Below are 21,532 nucleotides of genomic sequence, written 5' to 3' on the forward strand. Positions count from 1 at the left end.
GCTTCTCGCTGGCCAAGGCCCCGCCCTCCCCAGGCCCTGCCCCATTTCAGAGTTCGCTCCACGCAACCGCGAACCCGGCCCACATCTGCAAGGCCCCGCCCTGCCCCGGGAGTTGGCTCCACCCTGCCAGCCTCAAGTGCCATCCCGCCTGATTTCGCAGCCCGCAACGAGGCCCCGCCCCCGGCGGAAGTTCCTCTCCACGTTGCTACAGGCTCCGCCCCTCAATGTCGCTTATTCCTCTTTGCGCAGGTTTACGTCTCCACAGGCCCCGCCCTAAGTCAGTTCCACGTGACTGACATGGGGAGGGGGAAAAAGGGCGGGGTGGACACGCTTGGAGACTAGTGATGACCCTGCCGTTCCGATCACCTCTAAGGTCCAAACACTGTAAACGCACTCCAACTGTGTGCAGTTTGGTATTTTCACACTTTACCAGTCTCTCGGAACTATCGCCCCCCCCTCCAGAGCTCTCTATGGTACATGCCCACGCAGGCAGTGGGCGGAGCGTCCCCGAGGTGGGCTCGATGTGGGCGTGGCTATTCCTTGGGAGGCGCGGCCTCGCTGGCCTCAGGCCACGTGTCTAGGTTTTTAAGGTCTCAGGTTTTTTTGCTGGATTTCCTCTAACCCTTGCTTTCAGCTTTAGTGCATGGTGTGTGCAGCAGCAGGCAGATCAGGACGGAATCCTCGGTGCTGAAGCCCGCGGTTCCCATAGTGGTTCCCCGGGATCTAGAGCGCCAGGACCCTTTAGTCACCAAAGCCTGCATTTCTGTGTTTTTTTCCACAGCCCCAGTCCTCTATCCTTTTGCCTTTTCTCTGCCATCCGTTGCTGTCAACTCTTAACTTCAGCCTGCTCTTCTAATGATAAAGATTAAAAGTAGGCCATTGGGAACTAGAGAGATGGGTCAGTGGTAAAGAATACCTCCTACTCTTTCAGAGGACCAGAGTTTAGATCCCAGCCTTAAGGTCACACACAGAAACACACACACAAATATCTCTTTTAAGGCAGGGTTCCAGAATGCCTAGAGATAGAGTAAGATAACACTCATCTACCCTGGAATTCCAATATGCTTTTAATCAGGCCCTACGATCTTGGTTGTCTTGGTAATAAAAGACCCCAGCATGCTGGACTTCTGCAGAATAAAACACTCTTTGCGGGCTGGATAGACGGCTCAGCATTTGAGAGCGCCGACTGCTCTTCCTAGAGGTCTTGAGTTCAGTTTCCAGCAACCACATCGTGGCTCACAACCATCTGCAATGGATTCTGGTGTATCTGAAGACAGCTACTGTGTACTCATATGCACTGAATAAATAAAATCTTTTTAAAAGAACACTCATTGCGTTTACATACTGTTTGAATCTGGGACAAATCATGAATTCTTTGGCAAATCATGGGCCCTTACACAAGCAAGAAAAAAAACCTCTCCAGGAGAAACCTTTGTATTAAGTTTTATGTTGCAATGCCGTCCAGTTGCAGAGAGCTGTTTACTCAAAAACAAAACAAAACAAAATGAACGCATGCTGGGGAATAGTCCCTATGTAAGCCTAAGAACCTGAATCCATCCAGAAGGAGAAGGGATGGGGCGGGGAGGGAGAAAATAAGAAGCAAGGCGTGGTAGTTTACATTTGTAACCCCAGCACAGGGTTACAAAGGAGGCGACAGGATCAGGATCACACACACACACAGAGGCAGATGACACACTGCGTCATCTATCACTGGCCTGCTGGGCCACCGGGGAAGTGCTCCCTATCTGGCCTGGGTAGGAAAAGCCACGGGATCCTGGAGAGAAGTTTGTGATAGCCAACCATCAGCTGAGGGTTTAAAGCACTTGGTGCTGGCCCATAGGCAGTCCTGGCGTGGGCTGTCCCCAGGTTTAACAATTGGGGAGTCACCTTGGCCTCCAACGTCTCAGATTCTTTAGAGGAAAAACGAACGTGTAAATAGGATAATGTCCCCAATCTTAAATCTAGCCTATCATTAAGGATGGCGCCTTGCGCTCTGTCTGTCCCCTGCTTCCACTCAGCATGGCGACTCTCGGAACCTCTGCACACTGGACTAAATATTTGCAGCCGCTGTTTGCCAAAATCCAACTCGGGCTCCTGAAGTAAGATCTGAGAGCATGGCTCCGAGGTAGAAAGTTAGCCTTGCCTGCGGGAAGCCATAGATTCAATTCATGAATCCCGCGAAACCACAAAACCCACAAGAGACAAGGTGCGATTGCGCAGTGCAACCCCGGGAGAGTGCTTGGTTGGCCCCTCGCTCGAGCACACTCTGCGCGTGCACACGATTCGTCGGGCTCCGGAGGAAGGACCACATCCGGGGCCCTGTGGCCGCGGCACGGTTGCCATGGTACCAGGACGGCTGGCAGGCCTCCCAAGCTGAGGGCCGAGCTCGCAGGACCGGGAGGCCGCGCAGTGCTGCCGCTATGAGCCTGGGCACCACAGATCTAGCCTCGGAGACGGTAAGGAGGCCCGGGGCGGAGGGAGGAAGGGCGCACGGTGGCAGCCAGCTCCGGCAGGCTGATTGTTACCGCACAAGAGCCAGCTCCGGGCGTCGGCCGCCACCGTGCCCGCGCCCCAGCAGCCTCTAGCTCCCGCCCGCGCTCGCGGAGGCCACTACTTCCAGGAAGCCCCCGGGACTGCGCCCTTCCGCACGCGCTGCGGGTCTGAGGCTATGGCCGGCCGACGATAAACTCATCTCGTAAGTGTTGCTGTAGGCTGCGGTCCCGCGACGCCCCGGAGCGATCCCGAGCAAGAGGGAAGGCCTGCCCCTATCCTCCCCCATGGTTAGTCCTGCACGGGTCCGAGAGGCATCTTTGGAAGAGGCGTGCCTCTCTGGCTCTCCGAGTGTGTGTCGGTACTAAGTGAACTTTGTGCATTCCGGGGGGCAGTGGCTATGGGACAAGGCAATAGGCTGATGTCCCCAATCTCAAGTAGGAAGCAGTTTGGAATTGGTGTAGAACCAGCGGGAACATCAAATGTAAAGGCCACAAGGCCAGAGAAAGCAGGCCAGAAAGCAAGCTCTTGGGGTTGAGATGGAGAAAGGGTACTGAGGGAGATAGGCAGGGACCTGGCCAGGGTGAAATATGACTTTGAAGGGTCCAAGGGGACGCCCATGGGAGGTTCCACAACGCTGAAGGACCAAGCTTTTGGTCAGCAGAGAGCAGTTGGGATTTCCTACTTGTCCCTGTCCTGGAGACTTTCCAAGATTTGCCTTGTTTCAGAGATAGGTCTCTCAACTCTGCCTTCAGTAACTGCCCCCAGTAACTGCCCCCTCACCTCTGTTTTCCGGGTGCTACTGGGGACTGAAACCCTCATGCCAGGCTAGATTGCTACAGATGAGCCTCCCCAGATGGGTCACTGGGGGATCTAGGCAAGCACTTAATTTCTGACTCAGATCCCCAGCCAAAGCAAGTGCCTCACCACTGAGCCACCCCACCCTTCCCCGCCCCTCGCTGGACTCTCCCACTGAACTACCATCTCCAGACTTTAAGAAGTTAAAACCTCTCCCATTTCAAGCCGGATGTAAAGTAAATTAATAATTAATGAAAAAGAGGGAAAAAGTTAGTCTCTTGTGTTGAGATTGCAAAGATAGCTCATTTTCTTACAGTACACTTGGCAAATTATCCATAACTTGGCCATCCACAGAAATCCAACTAATAGAAGTTGTGTTTCTCATATGCATCTTCCCCCATATGTTTTTTGTAACAGAGATCATATTTCTACTGTTGTATAACTTTTACCATTAACTTTGTTGCTAGCATTTTTGGTATATAACATATACATATTATATATATATATATATATGTATATTTTTTTTCTTTTAAATGCTCTGACTTTGTATGTAACCCAGGCTGGCCTCAAATTCAGCCTCCTCCTGCCTCAGCTTGCCAAATCCTAGAATTACAGGCTTCCACACCAGGAGGTGTGTGTTTTCCAAAATGTAACCAAGGACTGGGGAGACTGGGCTCAGTGGATAAAAAGCTTGCCTGCATTCCTGAACCCACATCAAAGCCACGAGGGTGCAATCCTGCTCTGGAACTGAAGACGGGAAATTCCTGGGCGAGCTGGCTAGCTAACCTAGCCACAACTGACTGAGCTCTGGGTCTAGCAAGAGCCTGGGTCAAAGAGGAAAGAGGTGAAGGAAGTCACGGGGTCTGTTTCAGATGTCCACAAGCACGCACGCACGCACGCACGCACAGACACACAGACACAGGTGAGCAGCCTGATAGAGCCCCGGAGTTCTGTTCCCAGCCCTGAGTCAGGCAGTTCACAATTGCCCAGTGGAAGTCCACTTCCAGGGGACCCTAGACCCTCTTCTAGCATCTACCAGGCACCCCCATAACACGTGCACATGTACAGACACTCACAAATAACGTTTATGTACCTTTAAATAGAAAGCATGAAATGAAAAGGTGTGTATGCAAAACTCCTTTGCTCTGCCTGAAGGGCAGAGACCCGTCATCCTTTGAACAGAAGCGGAGTAACTCCGGGTGCCGAAACAGCGGGAAAATGGCTTGCTTCTCCTGACTTGAGAACTCTATCCAAAGGCACACAGTTGGCCTGAGACCCCACCATGCCTCTGTGGATATGGACTTCCCTGGCCAGTCAGGCAGAACCTTTCGTTCTGGGACATTCCTCAGCTGACATCCACACACGCCCCTTTTGTTGAGGGTGTGGCCTAGAGTGCCCTATTAAGTAGGCCAGGCTAGCTGCTCAGTGAGCCCTGGCGATTCACCTGGGTTCCCCACCAGGACTGGATCTGGATGGAATCCAGGTCCTCTTGCTAACTGTAAATCCCCTCCCCCCCACATCCTCCTCTCTGACTACCAGGGCACACTGTTGCCGCAGGATGGAGATGCCCCAGGCTTTCCTCGTGCCCATCCACTGGGGTGTGCTGTTGTTGTAGCAGCTCGGACAGGCAGTGTGCTTCTGGGACTGATGCTCCTGGGCAGCCGCCTCCCACTGACCTTGTGTGCATTTCTTCCAGGGAGATGACAGTCTGTCTGCTATTACCTTTGATTCTGACGTTGAGTCGGTGAGTACAGGCAGGGGTGGCAGTCCCCACATCAGTGTCCTTGGATGTTGTGTGTAAAGCAGTGTCCCCCAGACGCCGCTAGACCCAGAGCACGGGTCTCCAGAGCTGCTTCTGGTGTCGGAGTTTCAGCCTGTTGGCTGAATCTGAATAATTGAGATTATCATTTTAAAACTTCCTTTATTTATTTATATATACATTTATTTGTTAGAAATCAATTTCTTTTCTTTTAAGATTTACTTTATTTATATGAGTACACTGTAGCTGTCTTCAGACACCCCAGAAGAGGGCATCGGATCTCATTACGGATAGTTGTGAGCCACCGTGTGGTTGCTGGGATTTGAACTCAGGACCTCTGGAAGAGCAGTCAGTGCTCTCAACCGCTGAACCGTCTCTCCAGCCCAGAAATCGACTTCAAGGGCTGGGAATGTAGCTCAGTTGGTAGAATACTTACCTAGCAGGCAGGAAACCCTAGGTTTCGCTTTTAACGCTGCATAAACTGGAAACTGTGGTCCTTGCCTGTAATCCTAGTGTTTGGAAGTCAGAGACATGGGAATCAGTTTAAGGTCATCTTCTGCTTATATAGTGTGTTCAGGACTAGCCTGGGCTACATTAGACCCTGTCTCAAACAATAGTAGCGGCAGCAACAAAATACTATCACTTTAAAGCTAGTCTTAGAAATTAATTGTGAAGGTTTAGAGAGATGGCTCAGCGACACTTGGTGCTGTAGTAGAGTACACAGACTCAATTCCCTGTATCCACATAGCAACTTACATTGATCCCCAGAGTGCCGGAAGTAGGGTGCACTGTTGAGCCTTGCCTAATCTCTTCACTGGGAGATTCTAGGCAGGGCTCTACCACTGAGCCACGCCCCCAGTCCCTCCCTGGGGGATTCTAGGCAGGGGCTCTGCCACTGAGCCACGCCCCCAGCCTCTCACTGGGGGATTCTAGGCAAGGGCTCTACCACTGAGCCACGCCCCCAGCCTCTCACTGGGGGTTTCTAGGCAGGCTCTCTACATTGGAAAAACACTCCCAGTGCCCCCTGGGAATTAGCATCTCAGGTTCTTTATAGATTGTGCTGCGTGGCAAAGGGAAGTGTGCTAAATGCTCACTTAGAGGATAGCCCAAGAAGTTTCTTGATTCCATCTATACATGAACCCTGAAGGGACCCAACATAAGAAGCCTCAGCCGCCCTTAGGAGACCTCACATGCCCACAGTCCCCAAAGAGGGACCACTGTTATTGTATGATAGAACTTTTTCTGAGGAGACGAAACAGCTCACCTCAGATTGGGATCCCACAACAGACTGACAGGTGCAGCTTCGTGAAGGAGTTTCTCAGAAGAGTATTGCTGAGGGGGTTACTTAAGGACCAGAGTGACTCAAAGCCGGCTGCATGGCCAAGGCACACCCAAGCGTGCTCACAGAGCACAGTCTGCAGGAGCTCATCAGGTTGGAGAGTGTCCTTGCCAAAAGGCTCCGGTCTAGATCTTTCCTGGGTGGGTAGTCTAGTCCCAGAGTCTGGGAGTCTTATGCAGCATGGCTTGTCTGAGGGTAACTTTAGGCTTACTTAGACAGGGAGGAGCCTAGTGAGTCTGGTCAGTTTGAGGGACTTCCTGGGGCTATTTTTGTTGTTGTTTTTCAAGACAGGGTTTCTCTGTGTAGCTCTGGCTGTCCTGGAACTCACTCTGTAGACCAGGCTGGCCTCGAACTCAGAAATCCACCTGCCTCTGCCTCCCAAGTGCTGGGATTAAAGGCGTGTGCCACCACTGCCCAGCCCTGGGCTATTTTTAAGTCATTTACCTTCATGTTTAAGGAGCAACCCTGCAGGATTGACTCTTTCAATCTGGAAGGAAACTGATTTTGTGACATGCGTCCCACAGCCAGGAACCCTCCTCTTCATATCAAAGGGACATGAGCCCAAGATACCCACCCACAGATGCGACCCTGATGCCACAGGCTCGGGAAGAAGCCACCTAAGAAGCCCCAAGCAGAGACCAAAGCTCTCTGGGGCACAGAGGGCAGTGTTTCCACCAAAGGGGAGCAGGGACTTGCATAGGCTGTGGCCCTCACAGCCAGCCTTATCCTGCACGGAAAGGTCACCCGCCATGGCCTGGCCCCGGACTTTGCTCCCACTGGACTGCATGGGTGTCTGTGTGCTCTAACGACTGTTTTTCATAGAGTCCTCTTCCTTGCTGGGTTTCTCTTCCTTGGTGGGGATCTGCCTTGGACTGACTTATAAGGGATTCATTTTAGCACATCAGCTGCGAGCTTACAGGTGCTCACCGGCAGGCAGAGCAGGCACAGGACAGCATGAGAGACTTTTCCTTTTGTTGTTGGTTTTTTTCTCTGTGTAGCCCAGGCTGTCCCAGAACTCTCTCTCTGTAGACTAAGTTGGCCTTGAACTCAGAGCTCTGCCTGCCCCTGCCTCCTGATTGCTCACACCTAGGGAGAGTGATCTCATCAGGGGCTGTCTCTCTCTCTCTATCTCTCTCTGTCTCTCTGGTCTCTTGAGTATGGCGAGGTTTCCCAACAGAGCTCTTAGGAAACCTAACATGCTTCACGTTGCTTCTTTCTTTCAGAAAACAAAGAGAAAAAGTTTCCACAAACCTCCTTCCACATCACCAAGTGAGTATGGCTGGACTGATTCTCTGTCCCCCTCACCCCCACCCGGACTCTGCGGTGTGGCAGGAATGGCCCTTTCCTGTATCCTGGAGTGAAGGGTGATGCGGTGGGAGGAGGGGACTGGGTGGCATCAGGATTGCCTGTGTTTGTGTTGGGCCCGCTGTCCCAGAGTCCTGCACCGGCCCCCGTCCCACCGAGCGTCCCATAAGACAGAGGAGAGCACAGTTTGTCTTTCATTCCTCGAGATCTCTCAAAGCTGGGCACAGCTGAAATGAACAGAAGCCCGTGTTCGGTGCTTACGTGCCCACACACATGTGCACACACATGCATGTGGAAGCTCCTAAGCCGTGTTGCCATGCCTCAGGTGTGGTCCATCCTGTTGGTGACACAAGTTCTAGAGCTTGTGCCTAGAGCTCACCAGTTAGGTTAGGGTGGGTGTCCAGTGAGTCCCCAGAGTCTGCCATCTCTGCTTCCGCAGCAGCAGGATGGCACATGTGTTTCCCTGCCCCGGGCTTCTGTGTGGGCCGGAGCAATTACGGACTGAGCCATGTCTCAGGATGCTTCTGAACTGAGATTGCTCTTCCAGCAGCGCACTGGCCCTTGCTGGGGAGGGGTGTATGTCCCCAGATGGAGCAGATGGATCTCTGAGCTCGTTCTACTACGGAGGCCCTTCTCCTCCTCCTCCCCAGAAGGCTGAAAACTACTTTGTCGCTGTCCCTAGCTATGGCTGAAGGAGGCAGTATTTATTTATCATGGCAACAGCACTTAAGTAGGGTTGGTCCCAATGCCTGCAAAGCACGGTGCTCTAGGGCCTGATGGCTCATGTGTCAGCCTGTGCAGGAGTCTCTGGGACAAATGTGAAGTTCAACACTTGTTTCCCCAAAACCTATAGGGACCTGACCTGTTCGTGTGTGTGTGTGTGTGTGTGTGTGTGTGTGTAGCATGTGATCTCTTTTTTGTTGTTGAGACAGTCTCATAGCCCAGGCTGGGCTCAAAAATCAATTGTAGTTATGACTGAACTCCTGATCTTCCTGCCTTAGCAAAACCCTGTCTTGAAAAAAACAAAAGAAAAAAATAGTAAAATAAAAATATTATTTCTGTGGTCATCCTGTAGCAACACGAGAAACTCAGTTCTTTTTTTTTTTTTTTTGTTTTTTGTTTTTTGTTTTTGGTTTTTTGGATTTGTTTTTTCAAGACAGGGTTTCTCTGTATAGCCCTGGCTGTCCTGTAGATCAGACTGGCTTTGAACTCAGAAATCCACCTGCCTCTGCCTCCCAGAGTGATGGGATTACAGGTGTGTGCCACCACTGCCCGGCTAGAGAAATTCAATTCTTAAAGAGTAAAACCGCCAGGCAGTGGTGGTGCATGCTTAATCCCAGCACTTGGGAGGCAGAGGCAGGTGGATTTCTCAGTTTGAGGCCAGCCTGGTCTACAGAGTGAGTTCCAGGACAGGCAGGGCTACACCGGGAATCTACCCTGTCTCAAAAAACAAAAAGCAAACAAGTCAGAGCTATGCAAAAATCATATTTCTGAAGAACGTGTAACTGGACATTACGTGTCATAGCATAGCAGAATTACATCTTCAGTATAAATTTTCACATTTTCAAATTCCCCTTTCTTCTAAAATAAAACAAAACAAAACAGTGCTTTGCATTTCCTTATTTGTGTGTAAAACCAGGTACGGTGACTTACATCTATAGTTTTGGCTAAATAGGCCAGGCCACAGATACCACTCAGTGATAGAGCACCTGCCTAGAAACCTTTGGTGAGGGGCCGGGGATGTAGTTCATCGCTTAACATATGGATGGTTAACCAGGATGGTCCTGGGTTCCATCCCTGAGTTTAGGGGAAAAAAGAACCATTTCAAGCCGTTTAGACAAGAAAGCCTCGTGAGCCGTGCATAGGCAGCCCAGTGATTAAATGCACTTGCTCCTCTTCCATAGAGGCTGTGTTACCACTCACTACCTTCTGTAACTCCAGTTCCGGGGGAGCTGATGCCTCTGCCACCGTGGCTGCCTGCACTCACCCACACACAGACACACACCTACGCATAATTAAAAAAAAGCAAAAATCTTAAAAACACACAAAAAAAGATGTCTTAAACTCTGGGGTTTCTGGCCTAGCCTGGGCTAGCAATATATAGACGACCTTATCTCAAAGTAAGCCAGTCAGTAAGTAAAAATATTGGCCATTTGCACGTTTGCCAGAGCGTGTGCCTTCCGGGTCCACACACCCCTGGGATGTTGCGTTTGACTAATCTTTGTATAGTGAGGGTGTTGAGGTACAGCCATTCCACAGCTCTAAACCATGCGTTACCTTCCTAGAGTCGCCTTACTACTCCAAGCCCAGAAAAGTGACCTCCTGTCGATCTCTGAAGACAGCAGGGAGCATGCCTCTGAGTAGCAGAATGTCCTTGACCCCACAGAAGCTGTGGCTGGGAACCTCGAAACAGGGTATGTGTCTCTCCTATGGAGGAGGGTGCTTTGGCTTGAGACAGAGTTTGGGAAATGGCAGACGATTTGAGATGGCACGTCTGACGCAGCTGGTTTCAGTTCCTGTGCCTATGATTCTCTCAAAGGCATTGACCGTGTCATTGGTGGGCGTGGCTTTCCCCGGCTGTCCCCACCCAGGGTATCCTAGCACCTTTTCAAGGTTATCTAAGTGCCACCCTGTGTCAGAGATGTGATGGAGCCAGTTGCTACCAGCTTGTAGGACACAGCTATTAATGTTTCTGTGAGCTGGTCTTTGTCATACTGGAAACCTGAAATGAGAATGTTTACACCAGGGAAATGGGCACACAGGGCCCGGTGAGTTGGCCTCTGCGAGGTGCTTGTTAGACATTTAGCAGTACACCCCTATCCCACCACCACCATCCCCACCCCCACCCAGTCTTGCTGGCATCCTTAAAGCCCTGGAACGTGAAGAAACAGAATTTGCCAGAGCGCATACTTGTACCTGTCCTGTTAAACCCATGCACATTCAAACCAGGAAGTGTGACCCAACCCCCGAGCTCCACACTTACCTCGGAGTACGCGTGGACCCACCCCCCCAGCTGCACTCCCGACTACCTGACAGAAGCCGTGAGAGCGAAGAGGGCAGACCTCAGGCGTTCCGGCAGCCATGGTGAGCATGCTCCCAGGGGACAAGGCCAGGAGAGCAGGAAGGAAAGCCTCTAGCAATTGAGGGGTGAGATTTTTTTTTTTTTTGGCTTTATGCACGAGACCCATCATTAGGACATTCTAGAATGTTCTGAGGGACAGTGATCCGTGAGGAGCATCTCATAGACAAGCCATTGTGTCATACACCTCCCTTAAATAGAATTATTATTTACATTCCTTATGTGTGGGGGCAGGCTGTGCATGTGCTGTGGGACGCATGTGGAGGTCAGAGGGCAACTTGAGACGTCACCTCCCTCCTGCCATCTTGTGGGTCCTTGGGATTGAAGTCAGGCTCTTGAGGCTTGCTGACAAGAGTTTTTTGCCTGCCAAACCACCATGCTGATTCTTTGTTCTGCGTTCCCTACTACTCTTTGCCCACGGGGCCTGCTGGCATCTCTGGGCCTTAGCAAAGACACCCGGTGACAGCCAGCTCCATGTCTCTCGGTGACGCTGAGAACAACACTCGCTCATTAGGGTTATGGTTTAGGCCTATTTGGTTATTTTGGCCCTAACCCTGCTAGCTGTCATTAAAACCTCTGTAAGTGGAGAGATGGCTTAGTGGGTAAGAGCATTTGCCGTGCCAACAAAGACCTGAGTTCAGATCTCAGCACCCATGCTGAAAGCCAGGGATGATCCCAGTAACCCCAGCACCATGGTGGGCAGACAGGAAGATCGCCAGGGCTCACTGCCTGCCAGCCTGGCTTTAGGTTCAGTGAGACCTGGTCTCAAGGGGCTAAGGCAGAGCCAGTAGGATTCCTGATGCCCTCTTTTGGCCTCTGCGTTAACACAAGCTCCCAACACACATGTGTGTACATGCGCGCGCACACACACACACATATACACACACACTTGCACACCCTCAGTAAACCAGGATGAAGAGTCCTCCCGCGTCTCCCCAGTATTCAGGAGGCCGGAGCATCCTGAACTCCAGGTGATTGGGCTACAGAGTGAGATTCATCTATCTTAGAACAAGCAAGCAACTAAGAACAGTTTTATTAACTCACAGGTTTCCCTTCAGGCATAGCCAAGGGTCCTTTCTACTGTCCCACGATGTCCTAAGAGGCATGCGTATCTTCCTCCAGGTCACGTCTCTGGGACTTCTGTCTACAGAGAGAAAGAGGACATGTACGATGAGATCATCGAGTTGAAGAAGGTAGGGTCTGCTCTGCTCCCTTTTGATTGGCAGTGATAGCCTTTCTCTAACGCCACCGAAAGTTGGTGTCATGCTGGGAATTGTCAGGCACCTGGAGTCCATGCCCTGGTGCCGTGTATAGGAGCTGGCTATCCCGGCTGTGGGGAGAGCCTGGTCAGCTGCAGAAAAGGTAGCAGTCCGTGGCCTCAGTCCTGCTGAGGCCGAGCTGCCTTTGGAGGCAGTGTAGAGCGGTTCCCACTCAGCCTTGGGGACCACCAAGCAGATTCAGAGATCCCTCAGTAAGAAATCACTGTTATAGGAGGGACCTGGGAACCATATTTTAAGGGGCTTAGAAATAGACCTCTGGGAAAATGACCATGACTATTCAAACTGATTGTTGTAAGTTTTTGGGAGATCTGCCTGAGGGGATTAGAGACACAGTAGTAGAAAGTTTTCTAGAATGTTTATAGCCCTGAGTTCCATCATAGAACTGCAGAGTGTTGTGTAGAATCAGTTGCCCAGTGAGGGCCTGGAGGTGTGGCTCAGTGGTAGAGCCCCTGCCTAGAATCCCGCAGGGAGGGGCTGGGGTGTGGGTTAGTGGTAGAGCCCCTGCCTAGAGTCTTTCAGTGAAGAGTTTGGGGGCCTGACTCAGTGGTGCTGGGAATTGAACTCGGGACCTCCGGAAGACCAGCCAGTGCTCTTAACCACTAGTCATCTCTCCCGCTCGCATGACACGCGGGGCTTTAAAAACCTCCTTTAAAGCCAAGTGTGGCTATAATCCCACCAGTTGGGAAGCTGAGGCAGGAGGATTGCTGCCAGATCTAGGCTGCCCTGGATTGCAGAGTAAGGTAGGGAGAGGGGAGAGCCTCCCCTACTCAGGGACTCACTGTATGTAGATCTTCCTTAGGTTTTGTTTTCACTTGGTTAGTTGTGGTTTTGTTTTGTTTTTATATTTATTTTGTGTGTACATAAAGGTCAGAGGACAACTTGAGGGAGATGGTTCATTCCTGTGTGTGTGGGTGTGTCCTGGGGATTGAACTCACATCATCAGGCCTGGTGGCGAGTCCCTTTACCCGCTGAGCCAACTTGCCAACCCCCCTCCTTCTCTCCTCTAGTCCTTACATATGCAGAAAAGTGATGTGGATCTGATGAGGACAAAGCTTCGGCGCTTGGAAGAGGAGAACAGCAGAAAGGATCGGCAGATAGAACAGCTTCTGGACCCAGGTCGAGTAAGTCCGGGGCCCAGTGAGGCCTCCTGGGCGTGGGAAGCAGAGGGAGGAGGAGCCACCCGGGCTTTACCAAGCTTACGGTCTCCGTCTCCGGCTGCTTCCCACAGGGCCCAGACTTCGTGCGAACCTTGGCAGAGAAGAAGCCTGACACGGGCTGGGTAAGTGGAGCCTCCTGCTCCCAGGAGAGCCTTTGTGGAGCTGTGGGAAGGGCATAGGCTCAGAACTTTCTAGAACTGTTGTACTAGAGCCATAGCGGTCACAAGAGAGTATTTCAGGGGGCAGCAGGTTTAGCGGAGGCTAAAAATAGCCTCTTGCCAAACATCAAGGAGTCATAGTGAGGCCTGGGGGCGAGGGGGTATGAGAAATGCTGGTTTCAGTATACAGAACAGGGCTAGGGAGGGACAACAAGTTTAATAATAAATAAATAAATAAATAAATAAATAAATAAATAAATGTGGTCAGTTGAGAGTTCAAGACCAGCCTCCAAGTTCCACAGCCTGGGCTACACGAGACCCTATCTCAGAACACCAGAACAAACAAACAAAACCAACAACAGTGACAACAAAAACCCTAACACACAAAAAGATAATCTCAGTGTACAACTTGGAGATTACATCCAAATCACAGTTCTACTTTAAAATGGGGGTGAGACGGGATTATGGAATATGTGATTGCCATCCCATGAGTCAAGGAAGTGCAAGGAATACGATAACAAAGGGTTGATGGGTTTGGTGGCATGGACACAGGGATAGCAAAGCCTTAAGACTAAAGGAGAAGGGCCGGGCATAGTGGTGCACACCTGTAATCCAAGCACTCTGGGAGGCAGAGGCAGGTGGATTTCTGAGTTCGAGGCCAGCCTGGTCTACAGAGTGAGTTCCAGGACAGCCAGGGCTACACAGAGAAACCCTGTCTCAAAAAAAAAAATTCCAAAAAAACAAAAAAAAGACTAAAGGAGAAAGAATGCCTCAGAAGGGGAGACTCTCGTAGGTTACATTCATCAGGAATATTCAGAATATCTGTGGTGATCACTAAAGATTTTGCAGATGTAAGATCCATGAGGTAGGAGCAGCAAAACTGGTGTATGTGTGTATACAGGTTTTCGTGTGTGCGTGTGTGCGTGTGCGTGTGTGTGCGTGTGCGTGCGCGTGCGCGTGCGCATGCGCGTGCGCGTGCGTGTGTGTGTGTGTGTGTGTGTGTGTGTGAGTTTGCCTGTGCACGCACACGTGTGTTTGCATGCGTGATGCCTGAGTTCTCCGGGTTCCACTTCCCCTGTGCTGAGATCACAGGCATCCTGTGGCACAGCTGGGTCTTCTGTGGGTGCCGGAGATCCAAACTGAGGTTCTCATGGCCTGTGCCACAAGCGCTTGAGCTGCTGAGCCTCTCCCCGGCCCCCAAGCTCCCACCCTCAATTGTAAAAGCGAGAAAGTGAGATTTATCCGTCTGGCCCCCTTTGCTGCTCCTTGGCTTACAGAAGGCAGGGGCGGTGGTTGTAGTTGACTTGGCTTCCCATCTCGCCAGCACTCCATACTGGCAGGAAAAGAAATTATTTTAAGATACTCTGAGTAAAACCTTACACCACAAAGCAACAAAATTAGCAAGGATGGTACAGGGCAGATTTGGCAAGACCCAGATAGAAGCAGGGGCGCTCAAACCTGCTCACCCCGAGTTAGTGCTGGCAAGCCTTATCCGGTGGGATCCACACAACGACATCTGCTCTGTCACACTGCGCTTGATAGACTCGCTCTCCGGTCCACCCGACCAGGGGCGGTGGTAGAGCTGCCCAGGTCAGCAATTTGGAAAGCCATTCAGAATGATCATAGCAACCTCAAAATAAGTTTGTTAATTAAAAAGCGGCCTTATTGGGAGGGGGGACGCACATCCCAGGGTGCACGTGCGAAGGTCAGAGGACAGCTTCCGGGCCTCCGTCTCTCCTTCCACCCTGTGGATTCCCGGAAGCGGCTGTCATCTTGCACTGCTGCTCAGCACTACCCAGTGAGGAACAGGTTGGGGGCGCTCAGTCATCACTGGGGTGTGGCAAGGAAGGAAGGAGCGGGTGTATGTGAGAGAATCCTGTAGGGTTCTCAGAGTCTGTAGGGTCACCTAGGAGGGGATTCTCAAGTGTCCGGAGGGACCAGGAAGGCTGAGCCCTGAGCTGGAGGCCGTGCTAAGGTGGTGGCCCTCTGCTGGCAGGTCATCACTGGGCTCAAGCAAAGGATCTTCAGGCTGGAGCAGCAGTGCAAGGAGAAGGACAACACTATCAAGTAGGTCCGACCCATCGTCTCCCACCTCCGCCTTCCCACCTCCGCCTTCCATTGCCATGTTGACTTTGTTCTGCCTTCTTCCATATTTCTGTGAAATGTTGCTCCTCCCTCCCCTGTATGACATGGTGGGGGGGGGGGCAAGCAGTCTACCCCTAGTAAGGTTCTACCACTGAGCCACGCCCCCAGCCCCTCTCTGGGGGACTCTAGGCAGGGGCTCTACCACTGAGCCACGCCCTCAGCCCTCACTGGGGGATTCTAGGCAGGGGCTCTACCACTGAGCCACACCTCAGTCCTGTTTTCTCTCTATTTTGAGACAGCATCTCCTTAAATTGACCAGGCAGTTAGACCTTGAACTGTCACACCTCCTCCTCAGGTCCTGAGCAGCCAGTGTGATAGGACAGCATCCTGAAGCTCAGCTTTCTCATTAGTTTAAATTCGCTCCACATTTCATTAGGAATCAGCATCTTTCTTTAATGTTTTACTCCTGCCCTCGCCCCATCAGTGTGCAGGTCACCCTCGGTGTCCAGTGTCAACAGTCTGGGTCTGGATTCCAAGACCTCTCTGTAGACACTGCGCTTGCACATGACACACACATGCACGCATACACACATATGCACGTATGTATACACATGCGCGCACCCCCACACACCCACACACACACGATCCATGCCGCTTTCTGGTCTCACTAGGGTAAGGGATAATCTTAGATATAGTTGATTTCAGGAAAGCTAAAGCAGCCTTCTGCACCTGCGACCTGGCTCCTGTGGCATGGTCACCCTTAACTCGCTTCTTGATGAAATCTGGCAGCATGAACCTGGGTGGGGGCTGATGTTCTGTTCAGTACCTTGAGCTCCACTTTCTTCTGTGCCTTCTTTCTGAAACCTGTGACACATTAAGGGCAAAGTGACAGTGCAGAGGGCGGGGGAGTCTTTGTCTCTGTGTTTCGAGAAAGTGATGTGCTGTGTAGCCCAGGGTGAGCTGAATTAACAGTCCTGCACCAGCCTCCTGATTGCTGGGGTAACACTCTTGTGTCACTCCCTCCTGCCCCCCCCCCCCCCCCCGCCGCCAGCGCTCCGATTCTTCTTTATAAAGCTGGCTGCTCTGCTCTGAACAAGGTCCTCTGATACATCCACCCAGTCTTCAGGGCAGCCTTTCTTAGAGAAAAACCATCGGTCGATGGTCTGTGGCCTCACTAGAGGAGTGGCTGCTTCCCCTCAGAAGGACACTGTCTGGTGCAGTCGATCTTCCAGATGTATGAATTCATTGGTCAAGGTCAATGCCTGGCTTTCTTTCCCATTGTCACCCCCTCTCTGACTTCCGGGTGTCCCTTGTCTTCTGCCTGCCCCCTCCCCCCGGGGTGCTGGTTCCACCATGCTAACTCTGACCTTGGGTCTCCAGCAAACTACAGACAGACATGAAGACCACCAACCTGGAAGAGATGCGCATTGCCATGGAAACATACTACGAAGAGGTGTGTGCCCCTTGGAGCGTGTGGATGGGGAGGGTGCTGGGGCCCCGAATCTGCAAGCTGTGCATGCACTCCGGTCCAGTGCAGCCTTCATACACAGGTTGCAGCGGCAGAGCCACGAGTTTCTTTCCCTGCACAGAGCCAGAATTGGGAAGCCGACTGTTGCTGCAGGGAGGGCTTCCTGCCCTTGCTTCTAACACCTTCTCCTTGGATCCTCACAGATCCATCGTCTGCAGACCCTCCTGGCGAGTTCTGAAGCCACAGGAAAGAAGTATGATCTCACGTGCGCCCGGTCTCCTATGTCTTTGAAAAGCTGGTCGTCCCTACCCATCACTGTCTGGCTCGCTCTTTTCTGGGGAGCTGTGCAATGCTTATTATGGGCAGTGGGGGGGGGGGTACTGATAGGTTATTTCTCCACTGGCGAAATGAGTCAATGCAAGCCAAATTAGAATATATTAAAGGCAGGTTTATTGGGAAGCTGTTCTTGGGGCGGGCAAGTTTACTGGCCCCAAGAAAGGTCAGGGAAGTGGCTATGGGGGGAGAGGGGCCAGGAAAGGGGAAGAGAAAAAGATGGGGTGCGCTTGCAGAGAGAGACAAGAAGAGAGACAGGGAGAAGCAAAATGTCTGGGTTATATAGGGAGGAGCCTCTGGGGGAAGGGCAGGCTAGCCCCTGGGACAGAAAGTTCAGGGTTCGGGGGAGGGTACTCCAGGCAGGACTGAGGGATGCTGGGAGAACCTGGAGGCCTGGTGTGCACCTCACTCCCTTGTCCATATGTACATATTTGCGTGTGTATGAACACGTGTGCACATATGGAAACCACCAATCAACACTGTCTTCCACCTTATTTTCTGAAACAGTCTCTCACTGAACCTACAGCGCTGGTATCCTCCTGTCTGTGTCTCCCCCGTGCTTATATATAATATATTTTATTTATAAAAGACCTGTCCATAACACAGGCCTCTGTGTAAACTCCCAGCACCAGCTGAGGCTCTCCGGTTCATCCTTTGCCTGCAGTCCCTCCAGACAGTAGTTGGGCTGAGGAGATAACTTTGTGGTAAAACACTAGTCTATTTTGCAAAACAAAGCCAGGCAGGCATCGCTGCATGGAGGGGGTATCTGGGGGGCGGACAGAGGATTACACAGTAGAAAGATCCGTGAGACTTGTTGGCAGCCAGCTAGCTCCGGGATCAATGAGAGACCCTGTCTCCAGGGAGTAAGATGGTAGAACAGGACACGTGCCGCCCTCCTCCAGTCCCAGAAGCCCTGCACACGTACACGTACACATACACACCTGAGCTCACAAAGACCCGATAAGCCTGATCACTTCTGTTGTTTTCACAATGTAAACACCCTGTGTCGCTCCAGGGATACTGAATTAGTCAATACTGACCCACAGCTCCTGGGCCAGTGGGTTCAGGCTAAGGCTCTTGTGTTCACCTGTCAGTATTAGGAATAGTGATTCTCTGAGGCCAACAGTGACATCATAGGCTTGCGTCCACTAGGGGGCGCTTGGCACCATGTTTAGGACCACTTTTTAAAGGCTTGCTTCCTGTTTCATTCCAATATCAGTCCCCTTCCTCCCACTACCACCTCAAGCAGATCCTCCCCGCGTCCCCTCCTCCTCATCCTCTCACACACTATACCTCCCCTCCCCCCCCTCCCCCCCCCCCCCCCCCCCCGCACACCCACTGCAGGGCCACCAGATGCAACCTCTCCCACTGAAGCCAGACATGGTTACCCAGTCGGGATCCATAGGCAGGCAGGCAGCAGGTTCAGGGACAGCCCCAATTCCAGTTGTTGAGGGGACCGCATGAAAACCAAGATGAAAACATCTGTTACATATGGCAACATAGGGGGCCTAGGTCCAGCCTGGGCTCACCCTTTGGTTGGTAGTTCAGTCTCTGGAGGCCCCCAAGGGTCCAGGTTAGTTGTAGGACCACTTTTATTTTAATGCCTTATCTATTTATGTGTGTATTTAGATAAATACATGGTGCTCGCTCCTGAGTGCTAGGTAAGAATTCTGCCATCTGAGCTACATCCCAACCCAATCCAGGGCCGCATTACACACCAGAGCAAAATATAAGAAAATAAAAGTGGAGGTGTGCTGGGTAACAGCATATACAACATAGGGGGCCAACATGCAGGAAGTGGGGGCAGGGGACCCCGAGTTCTAGGACAACCTGGGATACATGTGGAGACCCCGTCTCAGAAGTGGGGGGCACTGGGAATGTTGACAGTTGGTAGAACACTTGCGTGCCATCCAGGAAACTCTCAGTTTCAGCACTGAATAAACTGGTCGTGGTGGTACACACCTGCAATCCCAGCACTCAGGAGGCAGACGCAGACGGATCAGAGACTAACTTTAGAGATGTGAAACCCCAAGTCAAAAAAAAATAGAGGGAAATAAAAAGAGTAGAATTGATTCTGTCGCTGGAGTTAGACTAATTTTTAACTCTGGGGATCAGGGTTAGTTTCCTCTCTGATTGTTAATACAGAGTGGCGTGTAGGAGCCACTCTGACCTCAGAACCGGGTAAGGAGCCATGTTCCTGGGTGAGCCGCCGAGGCTGAGTCCGTCCGTCCGGAAGCACGACTCTCTCTCAGCCTGTCACTTGCTCCCCCCAGGCCCATTGTGGAGAAGAAGCTGGGTGTGAAGAGGCAGAAGAAGATGAGCAGTGCCCTGCTGAACCTAACCCGGAGTGTGCAGGAGCTGACGGAGGAGAACCAGAGCCTGAAGGAGGATCTGGACCGCATGCTGAGCAACTCCCCGACCATCTCCAAGATCAAGGGTATGTGCCTGCCTGTGGCCACCCACGCACGGAGGGAGGCACGAGGAGAAAGAAAGGGAGATCGAGACCTAGGTCACAAACCTCAGAGCAGACAGATCCCCTTACCTGTGCAAAAGGCTTGTCAGCCAATGGACGCTCCACAGTGCTCCAGGGAGAGTCCCAGTAAACACTGGGAGAGCGGCCAGATTTGGGTCTCTTGCTTTGTTTTGCAGAACTGGGGATGGAGCCCTGGGTCTAATGTGGACTAGGGAAGTGCTCTACTGCTGAGATGCAGCCCAGGCCCTAGGACCCAGGGCTGTTTGTCTGAGCTATGGAGGGGATGGAGTTGACTTAGTGAGGAGGACGGAGGGGAGGAGGAGGAGTGGCTGAGATCTGAGGCAGGGGCAGGCTATGCTGGAGAACTAGATATGCTTGTCCCTGAGAGGTAGACTCGGGTGAAGGCAGCCTGCAAGATGGGCATTGGCGAAGGGCAGGGCTAAGCCCTAAGCCTGGGGGCATTTAGAAAGTTGGGCTATGAGGGCCAGCTAGTAACACATGGTCAGCAGTGGCAGAGAGACAGGGTGTGAGCCAGGCCTCGCGGGTCTCTGGTGTGGGGATGTAGCTCACTTGGGAGAGCGCTTGCCTAGTGTGCATGCAGCCCTGAATTTGAGCCCCATCACTCCATGACCCTGGCATGATAGAGCATGCGTCTCAGTACACAGGAGATGGAGACAGAAAGATCAGAAGTTCAAGGACCTGTTCAGTTATATAGTAAGTTCAAAGCTGGCCTGGCGTACATGAGAGAGAAACCCTCAGGGGCAAGCGCTTGTCCCACTGGGGGCTGTGTCTCATCTGTCAGCCTGGAGAGGCTGTGAGTCTGTGCCCGAGAGGAGCGACCCTACCACAGTAGCCCGTGAACACTGTCTTGTGAACCCCACTGCCCTTAGGTTACGTAGACTGGAGCAAACCCCGGCTGCTGAGACGCATCGCGGAGCTAGAAAAGGTAAGTCCGCGTCTAACGTCTGATGACTCAGGGTCCACCCAGGCCAGGGAGCGGCTACTATCTGGTTCAGTGGGAGACAGCTGCAGCGTGAGATAAGTCACTCACCCCATGCGTAGGGGTGCTCTGCAGACCTTACCAAACACACACAGGAAAGACAGCACTGCTTGCAGGTCTGGGCAAGATGCAAGATTGTGTCATGCACAGCCCTCGTTTATAGAGGGCCAGGCCCACGAACCCATTTCTGGGCTTCTTGTAGCAACAAGTGGACATGTATGACCATGAAGTGCCTGTGGTCTAGCCTGGTGCGTGCATACATCTGTAAAGCCCAGACTTTTATCAAATACTCAGCCTCTTAGCAATCTCTTCATCCTCACTGCTGACCAGGAAACCTGGGAGGCTGGCTAGCATTTCCTCATCCCCACCCCCACACCAACCCCACAGAGATGTCTGATTCTGGGAAACTTGTCCATCCAGTTAGGATCTTGAGATTGTACAACAGGGATGTAACCTAGAGATATAGTTCCTACCTAGACTGTAGGTAAGGGGAAGACTGTGGCTCAGTGGTAGAGCCCCTGCCTAGAATCCTCCAATGAGGGGGCTGGGGGTGTGGCTCAGTGGTAGATCCCCTGCCTAGAATCCCCCAGTGAGGGGCTGGGGTGTGGCTCAGTGGTAGAGCCTCTGCCTAGAATCCCTAGTGAGGGGCTGGGGCGTGGCTCCATGGTAGAGCCCCTGCCCAGAATGAATCTGCTGCTGAAGAACTAGGTGTGACTTGGTACAGGGGCTCACCTAGGACGGGTTGTAACCCAAGTATTGAAAGAAAAAGTTGTGAACCAGAGACCCCCAGTTGTTTGGCAAAGCTGTG

The 21,532-nt window shown here is 52.0% G+C and overlaps 1 protein-coding gene across 12 annotated transcripts in view; it reads left to right on the top strand.

Annotated features, from left to right (window-relative positions):
* Positions 1–2,255: 2,255 nt before the first annotated feature.
* Positions 2,256–21,532, top strand: part of Iqce (IQ motif containing E) — a 39,367-nt gene continuing 20,090 nt past the window's right edge. For 5 of the 12 annotated variants that reach the window (XM_052167880.1, XM_052167883.1, XM_052167879.1 and 2 more), the window contains exons 1-13: positions 2,257–2,456; positions 4,985–5,032; positions 7,610–7,655; positions 9,977–10,105; positions 10,641–10,775; positions 11,893–11,963; positions 13,058–13,171; positions 13,279–13,329; positions 15,362–15,432; positions 16,831–16,903; positions 17,122–17,171; positions 19,525–19,688; positions 20,615–20,670. In XM_052167880.1, coding sequence (XP_052023840.1) covers positions 2,421–2,456; positions 4,985–5,032; positions 7,610–7,655; positions 9,977–10,105; positions 10,641–10,775; positions 11,893–11,963; positions 13,058–13,171; positions 13,279–13,329; positions 15,362–15,432; positions 16,831–16,903; positions 17,122–17,171; positions 19,525–19,688; positions 20,615–20,670 — 1,044 coding nt within the window. In that variant the 5' untranslated portion in view covers positions 2,257–2,420. Of the gene's footprint in view, positions 2,457–2,484; positions 2,781–4,984; positions 5,033–7,609; positions 7,656–9,976; positions 10,106–10,640; positions 10,839–11,892; positions 11,964–13,057; positions 13,172–13,278; positions 13,330–15,361; positions 15,433–16,830; positions 16,904–17,121; positions 17,172–19,524; positions 19,689–20,614; positions 20,671–21,532 lie in introns of those variants that run through there. The other 7 variants (XM_052167884.1, XM_052167886.1, XM_052167889.1 and 4 more) reach the window with 5 other exon arrangements.

The sequence above is a fragment of the Apodemus sylvaticus genome, chromosome 22 (assembly GCF_947179515.1).
Source record: "Apodemus sylvaticus chromosome 22, mApoSyl1.1, whole genome shotgun sequence".
NCBI lineage: Eukaryota > Metazoa > Chordata > Mammalia > Rodentia > Muridae > Apodemus > Apodemus sylvaticus.